Source organism: Kryptolebias marmoratus, linkage group LG23 (genome assembly GCF_001649575.2).
Source record: "Kryptolebias marmoratus isolate JLee-2015 linkage group LG23, ASM164957v2, whole genome shotgun sequence".
In the NCBI taxonomy this organism is placed as follows: domain Eukaryota; kingdom Metazoa; phylum Chordata; class Actinopteri; order Cyprinodontiformes; family Rivulidae; genus Kryptolebias; species Kryptolebias marmoratus.
This window is the reverse complement of record NC_051452.1, coordinates 15,099,046-15,116,380: the sequence shown is the minus strand read 5'-3', so window position 1 is coordinate 15,116,380 and position 17,335 is coordinate 15,099,046. Positions and strand designations below refer to the sequence as shown.

The window sequence follows — 17,335 nt, the reverse complement described above, 5'->3', positions numbered from 1 at the left end:
ATCTTTAGTTTTGTCTTGTTAGTCCTAAAGACATTCTTATGTCTTATAGCTTGTTTACATAAAAAAAACTGTGAACCTAAGCTGTGCACTTGTGTTTTTTAAGACAAAAAATGGATTTCTCCAGATAATCTTTCCAAACAAGTCATACAATCTTTTCCTTGTTGTCCAGTCATAAACTTTAACATTTAATTTGCAGACACAGCTGTGTATATTCACTTAACCCTGAGGCCTCAGTTTTAAAACTGAGGCCTCAGGCATCATTTTGACCCAAGGGCAGCAGGAGGGTTGTATTCACTTAATGTTAAAACCTGTTAAGAACAGAGGATTGTTTTGATTATAGCCTGTTATCGCCTTGGGTATACGTACATCCATTTAGTGTCACATTTTTCTGGACTCTTATTTGTCTTGCATGGTACAGGAGGCGGCTAAAGACAGAGTGTCCAATAGTCTTGTCTGTGTACAGCCACTGAGCCGTAGGCCAGAGGGAAACAAGTAGTGGTCAGGCAGCTTGGCTGCAATAAAAGAAGAGAAAGTCAGCTCAGATTATCTTCACCCTGGCACTGTGGATGCAAGCTCATGTATGTGTGCACACTCACACAAATGTTAGTAAGACATTCACATCTTGCGGTGTCCTGTTAGGGTACAACTTTCATTATCTATATTGAACCAAAATGAAAATGACTCTAATTATAGAGGTAATCTTACTTCAGAATCAATTTTATTATCCTGAAGGAGCACAAGAGGTTTTCATTACAGCATAAGCACATCAGACCCTGGAGCCAGCAGTTTGTTCATTAATTGATGCTTCATGGTTCCTTTCTAAATGACATAATATCTGATCTGAGAGCATTTTTTGTCTACACTTATTTCTTTTTAAACTAAGAGTGATGACAGTATTTTCACTTTCTCCCTAAGCATGAATTGGGGTCATTACTTTTACAGAGCCAGTGGATGTCAGAGTGTTCTCCTGTCTTCAGGTCTTGAAGTAAATTGGCCTGTAGGCATGAACCAATTACTGCTTTCAAGGTATACCACAGTATGAAAAGCCCCATAAGCCATAGTACATTCTGTTACTCTTACACGTATACATTTTGCTTATATATTTTTTTTTTCTTTCTACCTTTCACATACATATATTTTAAATTTCACACACATGCTAACATGTTTTAACTTTCAGATATTTTGCTATTATACAAACAGAGCTGACTCCAATAGTTAATTGCAAAGTTTCAAGCAAATATTTTGCATGATCCGTTAGCACTTGGAGCATGTGTTGTGAATGACTCTCAGCTACTACAATGTCAAATTTTAGCTCGATAGCTGTAAAACTGACTCAAAAATTTCAGTTTTAGTTGTGTATTTCATAAATACATTTTGAAGTTTTATAAAATTTGTACAGGGTTTAACAAGATAAACTGCAAACAGCAAAAATACACAAATACACATACAAAATCATTATCGCCTGCATTTTGCCTTTTTGGCTGTGAGTGTTAATTATATAATGTTTGACGAGCCTTGTTGTTTATTGGCCTATTAGCAATGTTTGTTTACTTCAGCAATAATTGGGGTCATAAGTCTGTTTTGTTTATTTATTTATTTTTTGTGGGTCGAAAGCACAAAAGTTTGGGAACCCCTTATCTAACTTGTTAAGGACTTTAGAATTTGAAGTTTTCTTATGTGTCTTAAGGAAGACAATGATATCACACATTTGTTTCTGAAATACATCAAACTAGACTAGTGGTTGTGTTAAAGGCTTGTTTTTAACCAAGAAGATACTTAAATGTTTAAGTTTATTTTCTGTATTTTAAGAAAAATAAAAAAAAAATCTCCATTTAAAGGATTTGATAGTTGGACACAAAAAGAATTGGGACATCCCCACATCAGCAAGAACATATAAAATATAAGGGCAGAGCTAACAAGGGACATGGGATTTTTGATTCTGTTTAATGGCTGCTGTTCCAGCCATGTCTGCATTGTAGTGCTTTTAATTCTTACCATTTTTGTATAAATGCTGCTCTGTTCTTGGTTTCTATCTTCTGTGCATGAATTCTGCCCTGCCTAAGCAATATCTTAAAATTTATTCATGGTAACCATCTTCTAATCAATCTGTGTAACACCATCAAAAGATACAATATTATTTTTTTCAGACTGTTCCTGTTAGAATAAACAATGACAGTGTGAGAATATTTTCTCACTTAGACAAGGCTGAGAGTCGTGACGGGCAACATGTTGGTTCCTCAACAAATCATCACGACTGTGGTCTGTGTGACTCATCCTTTTCCAATAACAAGAATATTAATGACCATGGACCAATTGACCAAACCTAGAAAAATAAACCACAATTTTCATTCAGCTTCTAGGCCTAACAAATTTCTATCACACTAAAAAACTGTAAAGCTTTGCTAGATTGGCTGATAGGCTGCTTACAGCTCAAACACTGAAATAATAAAAAAAGATTTTAACCCTCCTGAAGCCCTCAAAAGAGAGAGAGAGGGACAAAGAGAAGTAGAGAAGCTCTTGTAACTTTGGGTCAATTTGACCTGAAGGCCACGGGAAAGTATATTTGAGTAGCATACAATTCTCAGCTGTGATCAAATAGATGTTACACAATTATTTTATGCATCAACAACCACAGAAGTATCAGATGCAGGATTGGTTTTATCTAGGGCTTCCCATACATCAAAGATGTATTGATACTGAAGTATCCATCCATCCATCATCTACCGCTTATTCCAGAGTTAGGTTGCAGGGACAACAGCTTGAGCAGGGAAGCCCAGACATCTCTTTCCATGGTCACTTTTTCCTGGGAGAATTCCAAGGCATTCCCAGGCGTGCTAAGAGACATAGTCTCTCTAGCGTGTCCTGGGTCTTTCCTAGGGTCTGCTCTCAGTTAGACATGCCTGGAACATCTCCCTAGATGTCCGAACCACCTCAACTGACTCCTCTCGATGTGGAGGAACAATGGCTGTACTTTGAGTCCCTCCTGGATAACCAAACTTATCACCCTATCTCAAAGGGAAAGCCCAGCTACCCTGCAGGGAAAAGTCATTTTGACCATCTGTATTTGCAATCTCATTCTTTCTGTCACTACCCAAAGTAGATGACCATAGGTGAGGGTAGGAACATAGACAGGCTGACAAGGTAAAACAGAGAGTTTTGCCTCGCAGCTCAGGTCCATTGAAATATTCATATTATATATAATATATAATATATTATATAATATAATATTTTGCACAAAATAACTTACTTGTATAACGAAAAAAAGAAGTGTGTTTGCATCCTTGGCACAAAGTTGAGTTTGTTACTGCTGCAGGTTGGACTCTAGGGCTGTCCCTTTTCTCTATTCCTGTTAGTGGTGTTCACAGACAGCATGAGGCACAAGTCATGGAGATGAGAATGGCTGATTTAGGAACCTCAGGGTTTCATCTCTGCTTTTTGCAGATGATGTGATTCAGGCCAAGACCTTCGTAGTGTACAGGGTAGGTTCACAGCTGAGTGTGAAGCAGCTTCTCTAAGTCTGAAGCCATGGTTCACAACTGGAAAAAGGTGGAATGCAGAGGAGTTCAGGTAACTGGGAGTCTTGTTCACAAATGTTGGTTAGGTTGGAGTGAGTGATAGATTGATGAATCAGAGGATTTTTCTCAGTACTGAGTGCATTGTGGTCCTTTGTGGTGAAGAAAGAGCAGAGTTGGAAGTGAAATTTCTTAATTTACTGACCTGTCTACTTTTCAACTCTTACCTTTGCTCATGAAGTATGGATCATGATAAAAAAACAAAAACAAAATGAGATCCTGAATACAAGCGATCCAAATACACTTCCTTCATAACGTGACTGGACTCGGTGCTACAGGAAAGGTGAGGAGCTTCTTCATTCTGGGGGAGCCTGGAGTAGAGTCACTATTCCTCAGTATCAAAATGAGTCAGTTAAGGTGGTTCAGGCATTTCGTTCAAGATGCCTCCTGGATGCCTTCTTCTAGAGGTTTTCTGGGTACCTCCCAAAAATGAAGAGTGTCTAAGTAGAGTGTCTCTGGAGAGAGGGAGTTCTGGGTTTCCTTCCAGGACATGTTGCCCTATGAACCAATCACATATAAGCAGATGGATGGATAGATGAATGGGCGAATGGATGGATGAATGGATGCATGAATGGATGGATGACAGATGCAAACTGCATGCCAAAAATATTCAGATGGACTCCCTCACTCCCTTAAATGCTAATAACTTGCACATGGAAAATGTTGTGAGTGTTGTGATGACAGACATGAGGGTTTAGCCTTACTGATATGGCTTTTGAAATATTCAGCAACATTGCAGTTACATGTTGTTCTAATACTGTGCAGCCCATAGTTTTATTTGTTTTATACTTATTCACTGTTTACAAGTTCCCTTTCTTACATAGTCACTCTGATGCATCAGATTTGTTGTTGGTCAGTTTGCTTTTCTTTTCAGACCATTTTCATTTTTGCTTTTAGGTCATCGCACCCTCTACATTGGAGTCCATGTTCCTTTGGGTCGAAGGTCACACCGGCGCCATCGTCACCATGGACACAGACACAGGAAAAGGTCCAAGGAGAGGGACTCCACGACTGACGATGGACGGGAATCCCCCTCACACAGTATGAATCCTGTATTGTGAAAAACTACTGAGGTCACACTACGTTCCTGTTCTTTTTGTTTTCACTGTCTCCGCTCGTCCTCCACTTCTCCCATTTGTCTCTGCAGACACACCAGCTCAGAGGGTCCAGTTCCTTCTTGGTACAGAAGATGTCGATGAGGAACACATCCCTCACGCCCTGTTCACTGAGATGGATGAAATCTGCCTCAAGGAGGGTGAAGACGCCGAATGGAAAGAGACAGCTAGGTATGCTGCTGACCACCATGGAGGCTGGGCTGGGCCAGCTGTGGTTTTCTTCCTTTGATACGATGAGATTTTGATCCTGTCTGAAAGGGCACCTTATTTTAATTACAGACCAGAAAGGTTTTTTTTATATATATATATATATATATATATTTGTTTGCAGGTGGCTGAAGTTTGAGGAGGACGTTGAAGATGGTGGTGAACGATGGAGTAAACCCTATGTGGCCACTCTGTCTCTACACAGTCTTTTTGAGCTCCGCAGCTGCATCATGAATGGCACTGTGATGCTGGACATGAGGGCCAACTCTTTGGAAGAGATTGCAGGTAAACACTGTAGGCAAATGCTCCATTTATGAGCTAAAACAAGGGTATTGGGGAGTTCTCAATACTTTGTTCTCAAGCTTTATGAAGTCAACCACAAAATCTGAGGAAATATTTGACTTTTTAATCAAAATTAATGTGGTTATTTTTCACTTTATTACTTTTACCCAGAGACCTATGTTGTTATTTATTTTTTTTAATTCTCAAATATACCTAATTTAAAAAATATATATTTTTCATAAAAACTGAAGTAATGAATTGTATAGTTCACTGAGCTGCAACTGTTGGAGACTACTTGGTGAGTTTAAATTTTCAGAAAAGAAGGGGATCATTACAACCCCAATTCCATTGAAGTTGGGACATTGTGTAACACATAAATAAAAACAAAATAGAATGATTTGCTAATCCTTTTTAACCTGTATTTTATTGAATACACTACAAAGACAAGATATTTAATGTTCAAATGGATAAACTGTATTGTATTTTTTGCAAATATTCACTCATTTTGAATTTGATGCCTGCAACATGTTCCAAAAAAGCTGGGACATCAGCTTTCCTTTTAACAACACTCAATAACCATTTGGGAACTGAGGACACAAACTGTTGAAGTTTTGTAGGTGGAAGTATTTCCCATTCTTGCTTGATGTACAACTTCAATTGCTCAGCAGTCCATGGTCTCCATTGTCATATTTTGTGCTTCTTAATGGGTCACATATTTTCAATGGAAGACAGGTCTGGACTACAGGCAGGCCAGACTAGTACCTGCAATCTTTTACTACGAAGCCATGCTGTTGTAGTGTGCAGAATGTGGCTTGGCATTGTCTTGCTGAAATAAGCAGGGACATCCCTGAAAAAGTTATTGTCTGGAGCATATGTTGCGCCAAAACCTGTATATACCTTTCAGCATTTATGGTGCCTTCACAGATGTTCAAGTTACCCACTGGTCTTTGAAATTTGCACTGATAACAATCCAGACAATCCTTTTCCTCTTTGGCCCGGAGGACACAACATCCATGATTTCCGAAAACAATTTGAAATGTGGACTCATCAGACCGCAGGACACTTCACTTTCCACTTTGCATCAGTCCATCTCAGATGAGCTTGGGTGTTGTTGATATATGCTTTGCATGGTAGAGTTTTACCTTGTAGTGATGAACTGTGTTCACTGAAAATGTTTTTCCAAAGTGTTCCTGAGCCCGTGTGGTAATATCTGTTACAGAATGATGTTGGTTTTTAATGCATGGACTGTAGATAATGAAATTCCTAAATTCCTTGCAATTGTACGTTGAGAAAAGTTTCTTAACTGCTGGACTATTTGCTCACACAGTTGTTTACAAAGTGATGAACTTCACCCCATCCTTCTTCAAATCAAATCAAATCAAATTTATTTATAAAGCACATTTAAAAACAACTGCTGTTGACCAAAGTGCTGCACACACAAACATTCAATATAAACAATATACAAAAATACAATAACAATAACATTACAAATCTCAGAATGTATTAAAAGCCAGTGAATATAAATGTGTTTTAAGAAGAGATTTAAAAACACCATGTGTTGAAGCCTGTCTAATATTAAGGGGCAGCTGATTCCACAGTCTAAGAGCTACCACTGAAAACACCCGATCACCTCTGTGGACCAGCCTGGATCTTGGGACAACTAAGCACAAATTGGCACTTGATCTAAGTGATCACATAAGGCACATAGGGCACATAAGGCTGCAGAAGATCAGACAAATATGCAGCTGCCTGCCCATTTAGGGACTTATAAGTCAGCAATAAAACTTCAAAATCAATTCTAAAACGAACGGGGAGCTTGCAACTCTGTGACTGTTTTGAGAGAAAATTTGTAACACCAAGTTTTTGAACACATTTAAAAAAGAAGCAACAAGACTGTGAGCCTTTCTGAATCACACAAGGAAACTGAGAACCCACAAAATATTTCGAGAATCAGTAAACTCTCTTGAGAATTTTGCTAACCAACTAATCACTAATGGTCACAGCCCAGTTAGATGTTTGCTTAAATGTCAAGAAATGAAAAAGAGAAGAAAAAAAAAACCAGGTAAAATGTTCACAATACTCCAGACATTTTAAAAACCTATTTAGAAGTGTTTTTTTTTGTTTTATTTTGTTTTGTTTACCATTTTTTCTATATTTGTCTCCCTTTAACCTGATCACCATCATACTTTAAATGGAAGTGGAACTGAGAAAAAAATTGTAATTGGTGTCAGAAAAAAACGAGTTTCAGAGAATTTTTAGCCAAGCTAAGAACATTATTGCCTAAGAATGATAGTATTTAAGAATATTGGGTAAAAAAACATACTTGGCTTGGCTGAAAAACATTTTTGAAAAAATTATGTTTGGGTAAGAAAGTTCTTGGATGTATATCAGTCATAGCCAACAATGTTCTTAGCTTGGCTAAAGAACATTATTACATAAAGATTATTCTTGACTAAGAACGGTCTTAGCCAAGATTTATAGCCAACATTCTTGGCTAAGAAGGTTTTTGGCTAATGGGCAAACCACACAGACAGCGTATGACGCATGTGAAAAATTACATCTTTATTATTTTCAATTATGACTCAAAAACTGGCAGCTGGCTGCCAACCAATGCTTTGTTTCAAGACGTCTGGCGATATTTCTCAACACTTTTCTTTATTGAAGCATCGCTGGTCCTAAAAAAAAAAGAGGAAAAATGGGCTTTTCTAGCAGTTCCTTTTTTATGCTTTTATTGACAGTTATTTTTCTACTGTTTAGTTGTTGTGCCATTTTATATCAAAAGTTTAAAAATGGATGAGGAAATATAAGTTTTGCCAACCAAAAATGTATGACCCAAATCACATAAAAATAACAACAAAGAAAAAATATTAAGCTCATAATTTAAAGCTGATCTATGTTATTACAGCCATTTCAGCTTGACGTGTTCGTTATATTTTAGCTGCATTAACTGACGCAATGCCAAAGACACACCACACCACTGCTTTCTTGATGTGTTTTCACTTAAATACCATTCTTAGCCAACAGTGTTCTTAGCTTGGTCAAAGAACATTGTTGGCTAAAGGCCATTCCTGACGTATTTCACCATGAACATTCCTAGCCAAGAATGTTCTTGGCTTAAGAACATTCTTTAACTAAGCTTAGAATATCCTTTTCTATGTTTTTATATGTTCTTTATGTGGTTGTTGTCTCCATCTAGCTCAAAAAAATATTTAGAAGGGGTCAAAGTAAAAGATCCAATTCAAGGACTGTTCTGAACATGTTTAGAGCATTTGTGGAACCAAAATTTTATTTCTGAGATCAGTGAGGAGAAAGCTTATCTGGCTGACAAAAACTGTGCTGCTGCAGAAATCAGTTGAACTTAACCTGATTTGGTGTGATTAAATCGGCCACAGTGGGTCAGTTTTTGTTGCCATAATCAGCTTAGCATTTGCTGGCTGTCACGCAGAGCTAGACACTACAGGAGCAGCCTTTGTGGATTCAAAAATCAATGCGTTATAAAGTTCTGTGGTATGAACACAATCTCTGGTTCTGTTTTATCTCTCAGACATGGTTCTGGATCAGCATGAGGCATCCGGCACTGTTGGCGAAGATGCCAGAAAGAGGATCCGTGAGGCCTTGCTTAAACAGCACCACCACCAAAATCACAAGAAACTGGCCAATCGCATCCCCATTGTTCGCTCCTTTGCTGATATTGGCAAGAAGCAGTCTGAGCCTCATTCCATGGACAAGAATGGTGAACATTCACTCAAACACAACCTGTCAATAATCATATTTCTATATTAATAAATAAAATGTTGTTTTGTATAATGTCATATCCTTCTGCAGGTTTTTCCAATGTGTACTCATGTTTTTAAAATGTGATTTTCTCCTCTTATTTGTGATTTTCCATCACTGTGTCTGTGCATGTTTTTCAACCACCTACCTACCCAGTAAATGCCATCTTCTATCACGCCATAAAATCTAAGTGTTTGCTTTACCCAAAAAGGCTTTCTCCTTTCGAGCATATCAGCATCGTGTCGGGCTATTTTCTCATCACATAGGAAGACACAGATCAGGAAATCTGCACAGGCAATTAGAAGTGACACCAAAGTCTAAAGATAACAGTAGCAAAGTGGAGAGTATCATCGTAATTTCAACTGCTCCGAAAATTCCTAAAGCAAGAATATTTTCTTTTGAAATATCGTTTTTGATGCTAAATTAATTTAGAGTTGTGATCAGAAGTTTACATCCAGCCATTGTGGGAACAAATGTCATGTTTATCCTAATTCTTGTTTTAATAATCACTAAAGTTGTATGTTGTATAATCATTCTAACCTGGAAAAGGGTCAGTTAAAAAAGTCATATGATTAGTATGACATTCATGCCCATGACAAATGTATGTACAGTAAATGTATTTTCAGTAACTGTTCCTAAGACTTTTAAATATAGATGTGTTTCAAAAAAAGACAATTCTTTAGGCCATTCAGCTATTTATAAGTCCCTCTTATAATAGTATATTAAACAATGACTTGCCGTATGTATCAGACAGGATAAATGTGTCAATTTTTTTGATGATAGTCTCCACTTGTCATTGTCATCAATTGATTTCATTCGACTACACCATAAAAAAATCAGATTGTAGCAATCACTAACATACAAAATCTCATTGGTGTAACCTCACAACACAAATTTCATCCTTAATTTGGGGCCTTTTGGAATCTTGTGAAAATATTTGTGAAAATAAGCAGTTACTTTCATGCTGATACACAGAAACATTTACATCATATTCAGCAGCTGGATATAAGGTCGAAGTGAACAGTTTAGCTTAGATAGTGGGTAATGTCTTGCTGAGAGCTACCCTTGTTCTATTTAACAAACAAAATTTAAATAAAGATATAAGCATTAATCCAAATGCTGGAAACAGTACAACAATGAGGTTAGTGCAATTTTTTTTATTGATGTAGCTTTCAAAAATGTGGTCATAAGCAGCCCTAAAAGGTTATGCTAGGCTTTTTTTCTACTACCTAAAGCCAGGCTAGCTGTCCTTAGCTGGGATAAGCTAACTAGGTGAAAAAAAACCTTTTAGATTTGCATAATTTAACATTATTATCTTTTTTTTAAATTGAACATTATTAAAAAACATCAGCGACAGAGGATGAATTGTTGTGAGAGTTCATATTTTCTGGAGCTAGCAATCATATCTCTTGTTTGTTTTTCATAATCTTAAAGAGCAACAGATGAAATGTTAATGACAAAGCCTTTATAATGCTACATCTTTTGTTACATACAACTGTTAAAGTGGGGTTCAAACAAGTATTCTTTAGAAAGAACAATAAATTATATACAAATTAATCTGTTAACAAGTAAGGACCAAAAGTATTTATTTGCATGTAATTTTTATTTTTTTGATTTCTCATTTTCTTGCTATTGTAGAAGTTATCTTTGGTTATTTTCACACATATTGAACTCAATATTACAGTAGCTTTATTATAAACATATAGACATAAAACTCGTATCAGTCTAAATGTGAAACTATTTATTTAATGTTAATAGCAGTATAGCTTTCAACATTTTCAGAAAACCACATTTATGTTATTGCTATTGATGCTTACATTTGTTGTGGTGATATCACTAAACAAAATGAACAAAAAATCCAACTATTTTTAAATTAAATTTAACAAAAAAAAACTTTAAATAAATAAACAGGATTAAAGATCACGTTTTCTTTCTAAACTCAAGAGAAATGCCACAACTGTACTTCTGAGACAATACCTGATGTTTTATAAATGCTTCTAATTGCTTATTAAAGTAAAACATACTGATCAATAGTGTGCCCTTTCATCCCGAGTGGGTAAAAGTATTAAGTAATAAAGAAAAGAAAGTATCTGTAAAGCCAAGGGTTGTATAATTTTTTTTTCTGAGTGTATCTGTACCATGTGGTCACACATTGGAGACCATGGCCTCCTCTTTTGAGAGAACAATCCTGCAATAGACTGAGCTCGGGTGAAAACTGATATTATTTTCCTGCTCTCTGACAGGCCAAACAGTCTCACCTCAGGCTCCGCCATCCAACAATGAGGGCAAACAGGATGTCAGCCGAGAAAACAGTGCTGTTGACTTCAGCAAGGTGAGCGACCAGAACCACTACTGATCTGGCTGTTTATCTACGGTTACTGATAGCTGGATACCTAACAAGGGCTGTATATTTAACAAGTCTCGGCTTACGTGTGAAATGGTCATCACAAACTTCTCATAATGGAAACCTGCATGTTGTTTTCTTTGGTTGTGTGAATCACAGATTCAAATTTGGCTATAAAATATGACTTTTAATCAGATTTTATTTTACAACACTTGTTTTTCACCCTGTCATCCTTTTTTTAGAGGAATTTTTAATCATACAAATAACATTTATACCAATCTTTTGTCCCAATACGAGGTGTTGTTCTTGCTTCTTCCTGTCTAACAGATTGACCTCCACTTCATGAAGAAGATCCCTCCTGGTGCGGAGGCTTCCAATGTCTTGGTAGGGGAACTGGACTTTCTTGACCGCCCTGTGGTGGCCTTCATCCGTCTGTCCCCTGCTGTGCTGCTCAACGGCCTGACTGAAGTTCCCATCCCCACCAGGTAAAACATAAACTACTGGGAAACCCTTGAGTGTGTGAAAACCCTAGAAAAATCCCCTATATGTTGACACCAGAAAAAGATCCAATATTTACCCAAAACCTCTTGTGTGTGTGGTTTTTTTTTTTGTATAGGTTTTTGTTCATCCTCCTTGGGCCTCTGGGGAAAGGTCCACAGTATCACGAAATTGGTCGATCTATTGCTACACTGATGACCGATGAGGTGAGACCATAGACCTGTGGTGTTCAATCCTGGTCCTGGAGGGCCACTATCCTGCATATTTTAGGTGTTTCTCTGCTTTGACACACCTGATTTGAATGACTGAGTGATTAACGGGCTTCTGCAGAACTTGAAAATCTGCTGAAGAGCAAAGATGTGGTAAACCATCTCAAAGTGGCACATAATTGTGAAGTGGAGGGAAAATGATACATGGTTTGCCTATTTTTTCCAAAAGTAGCTCAAGCTCACTCAGATTGGACAGAGGGCGACCGGGAACAGCAGTTTTCATCTCTTGCCACAGATTCTCAGTTGGACTTGGCAGAGAAGATTTGGCAACTTTACATGGGTGCAACCCACATATGCATTTTCCTAACAAATGTGGCATCATTTAAGGGGAAACAAACAGGCTTTCCAACAGTATAAGATTTATTGCCAAGAAGCATTGTTTAAACAAAGAAACCAAACACAATTTTTCTTACTTTTTATGCTAAGTTTATTTTTATACCCTGTCACGCATTTAAGCTTAAGTATTCAAACTTGAAATATTAAATGTGAGATAAACAAATAAGTAGTCTAAGAAAGTAGGCCATCAAGTAAATCAATCTAGTTAGTTACATGGTCTCTTTTTATGTAACTAAGACTGACCTTTGACTTATCTGAAAAAAGCCAAAACAACAACAAAAACCCATTGGGGAATAAGTAGAGAATGTCCTGAAAACTGTGACAGGACATTTCCCACAGCAGCTATGATCTAATGTCACTTACCATCATCTGTGCCAGATGTTCCGTTTTTGTTTAGTTTTTTTCTTGTTGGCATCAGTCCTTTGGGACGCATGAAACTAGAAATTTATGATCTTTAACCTACTTTATCAAATATATAAATGAATTCGACCTCAATCTGGAATTTGCTTTTCAGCCAGTGGGGACACTAATCATGATCTGTATTTGGTGTAACAAATATTTTAAGTCTTCTTGTGGGCAACAAATGGGACTGAATGGACTGAGGAATGCATGCACCTCTCCTTTTGTTTATTTTTCTGTAGTTCCTGTACTACAAGAATCTATCTCAAAAATATGCATTATGCCTCTTTGTAGATTTTCCATGATGTCGCCTACAAGGCCAAAGACAGGAATGACCTGGTAGCAGGCATAGATGAGTTTCTGGATCAGGTAACAGTGTTACCCCCTGGCGAGTGGGACCCCTCCATCAGAATAGAACCTCCTAAAAATGTTCCCTCTCAGGTGAATATTCTTTTTGGTTGCATGTGAGTCAAGTTGTAATTTTTCTTTTGTTTTTAAGACTGTGGTACATTATTTTATTTTAGTGATCTGTTTATGACAATTTGGTTTAGGTATAATTGGGTCAATTTTGAAGTGCACAGAACAGGACCTGTAAAGCTGCAGTTCTGAGGCTTGTCATTGTTCTTATTTCCATCCCTGAGGATGGGGACTAACCCACAGCTGATTGACAGTGATCTTTACCACACAGGAAAAGCGAAAGGTTCCCCCTGTTCCCAATGGAGTGACAGATCTTGGCGAGTCTGAGGAACATGGAGGTCATGGTGGCCCTGAGCTGCAGCGCACTGGGAGGTAAGTGCAGGGGACAAACAGAATGATTTACTGTGTACGTTCTGCGACTTCTTGAAGCTCTCTTTTGTGACCATCTCCGTGTCGCCAATTAGCTGCCTCACTCTTCCCAAACTGCAAACTTTTCTGTCCTGAAAAGCACAATGACTTGTTGAACAAGTATCATTCCTCCCTCCTCAACCCAACACAGAGCCTTTTGTTCGAATATCATTATTTTAAATTAAAATGATTCAAAAACATTATCCCAATGTAATTAACACTTTTCATAATTGCAAAAGTGTTAACTTCCATCAATCAAATGATTTTATCACGATTGCTCACCATCTCACATTTACATTCACTCTGCAGTGCACAGTTAAGTTAGTAAAAAATCTGTACTTAGGTACAATTTTAAGGTTCTTGCCCTTCATTGTAACATTTTTTGTACTATATTAATCTATTTTACTTTACAGTTAGAACACAATTAGTGCACTATATTTATGGACAACCAAAGTTACTATTTACTAACAGGATATTAATACAAAAAAATTAAATTTCTAAACAAGGCAAATTTACTAGGATAAAATTAAAAACCAAATACGACTGCAACAACCTAAAACATATATACATCATTTAACATGTCTGAAAAAATGTAAATTGTGACAACAACATATTTTAGCATGGCTAAAACAAGTTTATAACAACCTAAAACATGACAATGACATGATTTATCATGGCTAAAATAACCAAAAACCTGACTCCAACAACGTATTTTAGAACTAAAACAATGCATTACATCACCAGACACCGATGTCTGTGACTTCTATTTTTCTCCAGTTTGTATTAAGTAAAAACCAGTCACACAAAGTATCTGTGAGGTTAATAATAAATTCTTAAAAGCGACTATTTTTGGAACTACACAGTGACAGAAATAAACCAGTTCTTTAAAACGATATGCTGTTTTATTTTTAGTCTGTCATTGAAAAATCAATAAATAACCAGTCTTTCTTTTTGAAGGATTTCAACTTTAAATGTGTGGAAGAATGTCTTAGGTTTTTTGCCTTTGATAAAAAGACTTTAAAAAAAATATGTCCGCCCTGAAAATATTTTATTTTCACATATTTGTTTAGGACAATTTTAGTTTTACATAAAGGATTAAGATAAAAATTAAATGTTTTAAAATCTTCTCATGACTCCGAGGGGATTCTTGAACTCCTTGCTGAAACAATGTAGTTGGTGCGTAATGAGTGTTTGGTGTGTATCTCAGTGATTTAACAGCAGAAGACTGTAACTGAGCTGCTGATTAGCCGCAGTATGCGGTAACAGAACCTCTCCTCTCAGTTAGAGTTGGCCTTGAGCCCAGTTTCTTCCATCAAAACAAGTCCTACCCCCTCCACCTCCCAACACAACAACCCACCCTGTGTTGCCACAGCAACCTACTCCAGCCGACTCCCCTCCATCCCAGTCTGATGCAGCAGAAGAGGCTGCTCGCTGTGCATGAGTTGCTGAAAGTTGACACACGCTCTTAAATGAAAGGTAGATGCACATAAAAATGTTTACTTTCTCAGAGTTTCACTAAAATTAAACTAATAGTCTAATGGTTCAAGAAATATTTTACTAACAGACAGGGTTGAATCTAAGAGTTATTGTCAAAGTTTTAAGCAAATGTCTTAGCTCTTCGAGAATCTGTTGGGCATGACTCCTATCTACCACCACACCAAATTTTAGTTCAATATCTAAAATATTAAATCAAGGCCATTTTTTGTTTGCTAATGCCGATTAGCTGTTGGCGCCATCTTAAACTGGGATGACTTCATAAGTTAATCAGATAGATGCACAGCCACTTCTGGAGAAAATCACTGCAATCTGTTAATTTGGGTAATGAACTTGTTCAACCAATTAGCAATTAGAGTATCCTTTGAGGATGACTCTCAGCTACTACCACACCAAATTTTAGCTCAATATCTGTAAAACTGGCTGAGTCATAGCCATTTTGCTGTCCATCTTGAATGGGATGGAATCCAAAAGTGAACCAATTGTACACACAAACAAACACTTGTGGGCAAAAATGTTATTGCTACACCTTAGCCTTTGGTGGTGGGTGATAAAATCAGCACCAACAACAATGACACAGAGACACGTTTAATATTTGTACTTTGGCTTGTGGTTCCTGAGTAATACTGTACATAACACATATAGTAGATGAGCTATTATTATTATTATTATTATTATTATTATTATTATTATTATTATAAGTCCCCCTGTACTGCTCAAATATTTGTTTTCTAGCTCCCATAGTTCTGTTGAAAGAACAGAAATTGACAGAACTGTTATGGTTGAGTGACGCGAAGCCAATACGCAGACTCATGGCGAGGTAAAATAAAAACTAATTTATTAACAAAAAAGAAAAAGTAAACAAAAAGGCTGGTAACATAAACCTTACCAAGGCGGTGGGGTCAATGAGGAACGAAGAAACATGAAACTTGAATGTGGCGTGGAAAACAATACAGGAGCATGGACATCAAACACCAGACGGAAAGGAATGAACCAGTGAAGCATGAATGAAAAGGAACCAGTTTTCAAGAACTGAGGGTGGGAAATGTGTTACAGTTGGGACATAATGAGGGACAAGTGAGGTGTGTGTAGCGGGCAGACCAGAGAATTACAGAGCTGAGGGCAGGTGATGCTATGACGGCTATACATGCTCGACATCTATACTTAAAATACTGCCGTTAACTGTTAGAGTCAGCACTGTTTGACTATTAGTAAAATATGGCTGCCACAGCTACCTGTCCTTAGCGAACACAAAAATACTTACAACACCAACAATTTTACAATTTTTACTCGGACAATTTGAGCTAAAATTCAGTGTGGTAGTAGCTGAGAATCATTCCCAGCAGATTTTTCAAGTGCTAACAATCTTGCTAGAACATACTATGATAGTTTAAAATTCTGGCACGAAAGGCAGCGACTTAGCATTTCTTCAAGAAATGCTAAGTTTTTAATTTATACTTTGCACATTCAAACACTTTACTACCAACGTGCGTGACATAACTATAAGGTCATCCAACAGCTCTGCAACACTCGGTTTTACAGTGCATACGTTTCGGAATCTCAAAATCTGCGCTTCCATACTAGCATCTGTTCACCTTCTGCTGGTTGGCAGCCCTTTTCTAAATCTGTTTTATAACAGGTTTTTTGGCGGGTTCATCTTGGACATCAAGCGAAAGGCTCCTCACTACCTTTCCGACTACACAGATGCTATCAGCCTCCAGTGTCTGGCTTCCTTCCTCTTCCTCTACTGCGCCTGCATGTCACCTGTTATCACTTTTGGAGGACTACTGGGTGAGGCTACTGAAGGACGTGTGGTAAGAAACATCTTTACTGAATCAGTTCCCAGATCAAAGTTAGAGTCTAAATTCCTAAATAAGACTTACAACAACATTCTTTGGATATCGCTTTATTAATTTTCATACACCTGTTATGTAGGGGCATTTATTTATAAAACAAATATTACAAGAAATTTAATTTATATGAACGTTTTGGAAACAAACAAATATATAAAAAAAAAAAATTCCCTTCTCACCCTCCTCTACCAGAGGCCTGGGAGCTTGAGGGTTCTGCGCAGTATCTTGGCTGTGCCTAGAACTGCACATTTCTGGACTGAGATGTCTGATGTTGTTCCTGGGATCTGTTGTCGCCACTGCTCCAGTTTGGGGGTGACTGCCCCTAGGGCCCCGATGACCACAGGCACCACTGTGGTCTTTACCTTCC

General features: G+C 37.4%; 1 protein-coding gene across 2 annotated transcripts in view; it reads left to right on the top strand.

The window, feature by feature from the left end:
- The window catches only part of LOC108242165 (sodium-driven chloride bicarbonate exchanger), a 74,729-nt gene that overhangs the window by 34,628 nt on the left and 22,766 nt on the right, over window positions 1–17,335 (top strand). For both annotated transcript variants that reach the window (XM_037973940.1, XM_017426841.3), the window contains exons 4-13: window positions 4,470–4,613; window positions 4,720–4,858; window positions 5,019–5,179; window positions 8,721–8,909; window positions 11,194–11,282; window positions 11,622–11,779; window positions 11,911–11,998; window positions 13,091–13,237; window positions 13,485–13,585; window positions 16,755–16,929. In XM_037973940.1, the coding sequence (XP_037829868.1) occupies window positions 4,470–4,613; window positions 4,720–4,858; window positions 5,019–5,179; window positions 8,721–8,909; window positions 11,194–11,282; window positions 11,622–11,779; window positions 11,911–11,998; window positions 13,091–13,237; window positions 13,485–13,585; window positions 16,755–16,929 (1,391 nt within the window). The remainder of the gene's footprint in view (window positions 1–4,469; window positions 4,614–4,719; window positions 4,859–5,018; window positions 5,180–8,720; window positions 8,910–11,193; window positions 11,283–11,621; window positions 11,780–11,910; window positions 11,999–13,090; window positions 13,238–13,484; window positions 13,586–16,754; window positions 16,930–17,335) is intronic.